The following is a 6369-nucleotide window of genomic DNA, read 5'->3' as shown; positions in this document are numbered from 1 at the left end:
ATTGCGGCCGGGGCCTGGGCAGACAGCCGCGGGGGGTGGGGGGAGCCCCTAGACCAGCCGCTATTCCCAGCCCGCCTCCCTTTGCCGGCGTGGGGAGGGGGTATGAGGACGCCGAGGTCCCGGGGGCGGGGCGCCATCCCCGGCCTCTGGGCAGCTGGGGGGGGGGAGCCGCGCTTTCCTCCCTCCCTCCCTCCTTCCCCTCCTTCCCCCCGCCTTTCCTCCCCGGCCCCCGCGCGCGCTTCCTGGGTGGGGCCGCAGCCGCTTCAAAAAGCTCCGAAGCCCGAACCCGGCTGCCCCGCTGGAGCCGTCGCCCGCCCCCTGCCCCTGCCCTCCGCCACCCCCGAGCCGGAGCCGCGTTCCCGGGGGGCGCCCCCCGCGCCGTCTCACCCAGAGCCACCGCCACAGCCTCGTAGCCCAGCCCCGCCCCGGCCCATGCGGGGCCCCTGGGGCCGGCCGGGACCCCCCCCGGCTCTAGCGGAGCCCGGGCCGCCGGCCCCAGCGGGAGGAAGGAGGAAGGACGAGGAGGAGCCGGGGGCCCAGGAGCCGCTGTCTCCAGAGCAGCCTCAGGAGCCGCCGCCGCCGCCGCCGCCGCCGCCGCCGCCGGGAGGAGGGGAGGAAAGGGGAGGAGGAGGAGGAGGAGGAGGAGGAGGAGGGACGGGACTTGTTGCCCAGAAGTTGAGACTTTCTCACCGGCCGAGCCGGAGCGCGCCCTGCCTGCCCCCGGGAGCCTGGGCCACCGCGCCCCGGGCACTCCGGACCTAGCCGCCCGCTGCTGCCTCCCCGCGGGACCTCTGGTCCCTCACCCCCAGCAGCCCATCCCCGAATCCAGGAAAAGCCTCGCAGACCCCGGCCCTCCGGACAGTCGGGGACGCCTGGCCCCCCTCTCAGTCTCCGAAGTTCTCACCCCCGGCGTCCAGTAGTCGCGTCTCGGATCTCGTCCCTCTGTGCCCCCGCCTTCAGACTCAGACACCCTCCCCTTCCAGCAGACCTCCCCGAAGAGCTTTAGATCCCTCCTCCCCTCGGGGACCCCGAGCCCTCCCCTGGCCGCCGGCCCCGAGGCCAGAGCAGCCGCAGCGGGCGCCTCTTCCTCCATGCCGCCCTCGGGGCTGCGGGCGGCGGCGGCGGCTGCCCTGGTGCCGCTGCTGGCGCTCCTGCTGGCCCCGCCGCGCCCGGCCGCGGCCATGTCCACCTGCAAGACCTTGGACATGGAGCTGGTGAAGCGGCGGCGCATCGAGGCCATCCGCGGGCAGATCCTGTCCAAGCTGCGGCTGGACAGCCCGCCAGGCCAGGGCGACGTGCCCCCGGGCCCGCTGCCCGACGCCGTGCTTGCCCTCTACAACAGCACCCGGGACCGCGTGGCCGAGCCGGGGCCCGAGGCCGAGACCGACTACTACGCCAAGGAGGTCACCCGGGTCCTCATGCTGCCCCAGAATCCGGGTGAGCCCCTGGGGGGAGGGGCGCCCACAGCCCCGGGGAGGGCCCGCGCGCCGCGGAACGGCTGCTCGCAGCGGACCCGGAGGGGGCCCGAGCCCGACACGCTCGGGAAACGGGGGAGCCCCGGCCGGACCCACGAGGGCGGCCACACGCCGTGGGCGGGGCGTCCCTCTGCCGGCCGGGAAACCCCGGAGTCCGGCCCCCGTCCCTCCCTCCCGCCAGTGGCCCCGGGGCAGGAGCGGCGGCTGGAACCTCGGCTGGAGGGCGAGCCGAGACAGGTTCCCGCCCGGGTTGCCCGCTTTCCGCCCCGCCTTCCCTGGTGCCGGGGACCCGGGCCGCGCTCCCCGTCCCCTTCTCTGCACCCCCCTTCCCCCACGTCTTCTCCCGTCCTAGTCCTCAGAAAGTGCCCTGGTTTAGAGGCCGAAGTCTTGGGTTCGAATCCAAACCACTCGCCTACTTCCTATGGGCGGCGGGCCAGGATGAGCCCTTCCAGCTCCGGCTGGCGGGCCTTTTGTCCCGTCTCCTGCGGGCTCCTCCGCGTTTGTCTCCCCCTCCCCACCCCGCTCCCTCCCTCTCCCCCTCCCCCTCCAGGCCTCTCTTTGCTCTCCACGCCCCCTCCCCCCAAGCAGAGGAGCCCCAGCTTTTTCCACTTAACACCCACCCACGCCACACTGGCCAAATCTCTTGTTTTCTAGACCTCCTCCCTCTCCTCGACTACCCTGCAAGAGCTGAACTAGGCAGCCTCTAATGTCCCATCATCCCCCCCAAGCCTGTGTTCCTATTGGCCCCCCTCTCCCCCCACTTGCTGGTCCCTTGCTCTCCCGGGGGCTCAGGCCACCCAGGGACTGGCTCTGTGGTTTCTTTAGGCTCGGCCACAGAAGGAGTTGTTGGGAGGTGGGGGGTGCTCTGTGTGTCGGGAGAGGGCACTGGATCAGGAAGCAGTGGGGACGGAAGGAGGGGAGCTCCCGGCGGGTAGGGGCCCCCTGGCCCCGGCCTCTGCCATCTTTCCTCAGGCATCCCTTACCTCTCTGCCGAGACGGGCCGGAGATGCTTTGGCCAGGGCTGCCGAAGGCGGGCTCCCCCTGACCGCCCTCTTCTGCTCTGCCCCCCAGAAGTTGAGAAGATCCCCCATAGCGTCTACTTCCACTTCAACACCTCGGAGCTCCAGGAAGCCGTACCCAATCCGGCTCTGCTGTCTCGAGCTGAGCTCCGGATGCTGAAGACCAAGTCTACGATGGAACAGCACGTGGAGCTCTATCAGGTGAGCCGGGGCAGCTGGGGCATGTGGGGCTGGCAGGGCTTGGGGGGGTGGAATCCTCCGGGGCTGCCCCCTCACTGCCCTCTGCCCTCCCCCAAGAAATTTGGCAATGGCTCCTGGCGCTACCTGACCAACCAGCGCGTCCGGCCCAGCCAGAGCATGGAGTGGCTGTCCTTTGATGTCACCAGTGTGGTGTACCAGTGGCTGAGTAGCAAAGGTGAGGTGGGAAAAGGCACAGGGAGGCGGCTGTCCCGGGAGAAAGAGGCACTGCTCCGGCCCTCCCGTCAGGGAGGCTTGTGCTGATGAATCAGGCCCGGAGATCTCTTACATCCCAGTAAAGGACTCTGGAATTAGTTAATTCTCTGGAACCAAGATCCCCACATCCCCTTGACAATTATCTTTTTGCCCTCTGGGGACTCAGTGGCCACTGGTTGGGGTCTCTCCAGGTGGCATCCCCGGGGCCCCCAGCCCTGTCCTTTCCTTTTGCCTGCCCCCACCTCATCTTCCCCTCTTCTCGTGGCTCCCAGAAAAGACCGAGACCTTCCGCCTCAGTGCCCACTGCTCGTGTGACCAGAAAGATACCCCGCTCCATGTGGATATTAGTGGTGAGTGCCTGGTCTGGGGGCTGGATATCTGGGGTCAGGATGGAGGCCAGTGGACTGGGGCTCACCTCCCTGCCTCTCCTGCCAGGTTTGAACAATGTCCGCGGAGACATGGGCATTATTCAGAACCAGAACCGTCCTTTCCTGCTGCTCATGGCCACCCCGTTGGACAGGGCCCAGAACCTTCACACCCCCAGGCACCGGAGGGCCCTGGACACTGACTACTGCTTCAGGTGAGAATGACCTGTCCCCCCTGCTCCTGTGGACCCGCCTATAGCTTCTCCCTTTTCTGACCCCTGACTCTCCGACCTCTTGTCCCCCTTGGTCACCCCCTTTCTTTTTCCCGACCCCGCCGGCCCACTCTCCTGTCCCCCAGTTTGCCTCCCGCCGCAGCCCCCTTCCCTCTGAGTCCTGGAGACGCTCTCCCTCCCTCTAGCTCCTCAGAGAAGAACTGCTGTGTCCGGCAGCTCTACATTGATTTTCGGAAAGATTTGGGCTGGAAATGGATCCATGAGCCCAAAGGTTATCACGCCAATTTCTGCCTGGGGCCCTGTCCCTACATCTGGAGCCTGGACAACCAGTACAGCAAGGTGAGATGCTGCGGCCGGGGGAGGGGGCAAGGGCCGGGGGTCCAGGAAGCCCCATTTCTCCTCTCCCTCCTTGCAGGTTCTGGCCCTCTACAACCAGCACAACCCGGGGGCCTCAGTCAACCCTTGCTGTGTGCCCCAGGCCCTGGAGCCCTTGCCCATCGTTTACTATGTGGGACGGAAGCCCAAGGTGGAGCAGCTGTCCAACATGATTGTCCGCTCCTGCAAGTGCAGCTGAGACCCCCGCCCTGATCCCCGGGGACCCCCCGGCAGGCCCGGCCCCCTTCCCCCCACTCCTCCCCAAGCTGGACCCTTAAGGGAGGGGGAGAGGGACCTGGCCTGGGGGGGTTGTGTGGTATTTAAAGGCCACCCGGACCCCAACCCCCTGGGGGCCGATTAAAGGTGGAGAGAGAAACTGGGATCTGTGTGTTATTGAGGGAATGGAGCTATTTGGGATGAGGAGCGGGGGGCACGTCTCCACTTGTCTGCCTTCCCTATTCCGGGCTCCCTCCATCCCTAACGAGCCTCTCCTGACGCATCTCGGCCTCCGGCATTCTCTGGCGTCTTTTCCCTGGTCTGTTGTGCCCATCTCTGTGCCCGACCCCCAGCCGGTTCCCCCACACTACTTGCTCCCCAGTTTGGGGGCTGAGGGACCCCCCTACTGAGGCCCAGGCCCCAGGCTCCTCCTTCCCACAGCTACTTCTGATGGGGAGAGTGGGTAGCAGGGCCCTGGATTGGGGTTCGGGTTCATCGGGCCTGAGGCAGACCCAGGACATGTGAAGGGCCCCCTGCCGGGCAGTAGCCACAGCTGTTTCCCCACCAAGCACACCGCTGGAGGGCCACCGAACCGGTCACCGTGGAGGTTCCGAGGGAGCCCAGCTGTGCAGTGCGCACACCAGGCCGGCGGGACGCCTCTTTCCTCCTAACCGCTCCCTCGGCCCCCGGGCTCGAATTCTTGGGCCAGGGATGCCCAGTGAGCTGGCAAGAGGAGGGGGCTGGGCCTCGGGGTGCCTGCCCTGCCTAGCACAGCCGAGAAACTGCAGCTAAGCACCTTCCCCTTTCTGGAGTGGTGGTGGGTGGGGGAAGCCCCGCCCCTTTGTGTGCCACCCTGGCATCTCCAGAGCCCCTCCCCCTTCCCCATCTCACACCCGGGGCCCTGCCCCACGCCGGGCTCGTGCCTGCCAGGGGCCCCCGGCTGGGTGGTCAGGCTAAGTCAGGGCACGTCTGCCCCATGCCCGGAGCTGCTCGCGGCTGGGGGGTGGAGGAGGGGAGAGGAGTAGGGCTGGAAAGGTGGCTGCTCCCCCAAAGGCCGGAGTCCCTCCCCTGAGGCTGGGGCCGGAGGGAAGTGGAGGGGGGCACGGCTGGGTTCCGGCGTGGCTTCCTGTCCGGCCCCCACAGGGGCAGGAAACTGAGGGCGGTAGGGACCCTTCCTGTCTCTGCTCCTGGTCTTAAACAAGGGCTTGTCCCTGCCCCCTCCCGGCCGGCTCCTTCCCCGGCGCGCGCGTGTGAGAGGCTCGAGGGGGGTCAGGGCGGCCCGGCCGAGTCTGTGCACATTCACATCTGAGTGGGTGTGTTTGTGTCTTGGAGCCTGGGTGTTTTCCCTCCAGCTGGTGTGTTTTGTGTTGTCTGTGGCTTGGGGTGTGCATTTGTGCCCACCCCTCCTTCCCCCTTCCCTGGGGCCTCTCTGCCTGCCACGGTGGCAGGCGGGCGCCCGCGGGCAGGGGCTGCGGTGGGCGTTGGCACGGAGCCCAGCCCACTGTATAAATATCCCCGGGCCTGCTGTGTTTACATGGTACATACCCTGGGGAGGGGATCCTGGGCAGGGGGGCTGGGAGGTGCTAGCTGCTCCCCAGCTCCTTTCTCCCGCTCGGGAGGGGAGGCAGAGCCCCGGGCTGGGATGCCTGGGTCCCTGAGGGGGCGGCAGGGGGCAGCCCGGAACACAAATATTTTCTCTGACTCCAGGGCCGTGGGCGAGACAGGGCCTGGCCCAGCGCAGACGCAGACTCACTCCCGTCACCCCCACGGGGAGACAGACACACTGACCGACCCCCAGCCCCCCCTGGGACACCAGTCATCCTCTGCCGGGAATCACCCAGCCTGGTGCCGGGGTCGGGGTGGGGGGTTGGAGCCCCCGGGGACCGAGCGGATCGCAGAAGCCCAACGGGTCGGGAGCTGGCCCATTTCCCCGGGGGAAATGCAGGGAGGCCCATCTGCCCACCCCGGGGCTCACCCCGAGCCTGGGGCCCTCCCCCTCTCAGTGCCCGGGGTTCTTCCCGGCCTCCTCTAGTCCGAGCCTGGCCTGCGTCCTCTGCCTCAGTGTCCCCCTTTGGCTCTCGGGACCGCAGCGGCTGGGGCTTCACCTTGGCCCGTGTGCTTCCACTGGTGCGGGTCCTTCGGAGCACTTTGGCCCTGGCCCCTGGCCCCGGTAGGCAGAAGGGTAGGGGTGGGGCCCGTCTCCCCAGTCCTTACTCACCCCACTTCCCCCCGT

General features: G+C 68.0%; 1 protein-coding gene across 1 annotated transcript; it reads left to right on the top strand.

The window, feature by feature from the left end:
• The first annotated feature begins 679 nt into the window (after positions 1–679).
• TGFB1 (transforming growth factor beta 1) lies at positions 680–4296 on the top strand. Its single transcript, XM_074306895.1, has 7 exons — positions 680–1437; positions 2547–2695; positions 2792–2909; positions 3220–3297; positions 3383–3527; positions 3731–3884; positions 3961–4296. The coding sequence occupies exons 1-7, from the start codon at positions 1092–1094 to the stop codon at positions 4117–4119; spliced, it is 1149 nt and encodes a 382-aa protein (XP_074162996.1). The 5' UTR covers positions 680–1091; the 3' UTR covers positions 4120–4296.
• The last annotated feature ends 2073 nt before the right edge of the window (positions 4297–6369 follow it).

This window comes from Sminthopsis crassicaudata, chromosome 3 (genome assembly GCF_048593235.1).
Source record: "Sminthopsis crassicaudata isolate SCR6 chromosome 3, ASM4859323v1, whole genome shotgun sequence".
Lineage (NCBI taxonomy): Eukaryota > Metazoa > Chordata > Mammalia > Dasyuromorphia > Dasyuridae > Sminthopsis > Sminthopsis crassicaudata.
Note: the sequence above shows the minus strand (reverse complement) of the source record. Positions and strands in the feature narration are given on the sequence as shown.

Bases quoted from the DNA above. Each gene is read 5' to 3' on its own strand.
- TGFB1 (XM_074306895.1), top strand. From the start codon at position 1,092: ATGCCGCCCTCGGGGCTGCGGGCGGCGGCGGCGGCTGCCCTGGTGCCG. The intron at 2,696-2,791 runs GTGAGCCGGGGC...CCCTCCCCCAAG, and splicing joins AGCACGTGGAGCTCTATCAG to AAATTTGGCAATGGCTCCTG. The intron at 3,885-3,960 runs GTGAGATGCTGC...CCCTCCTTGCAG, and splicing joins TGGACAACCAGTACAGCAAG to GTTCTGGCCCTCTACAACCA.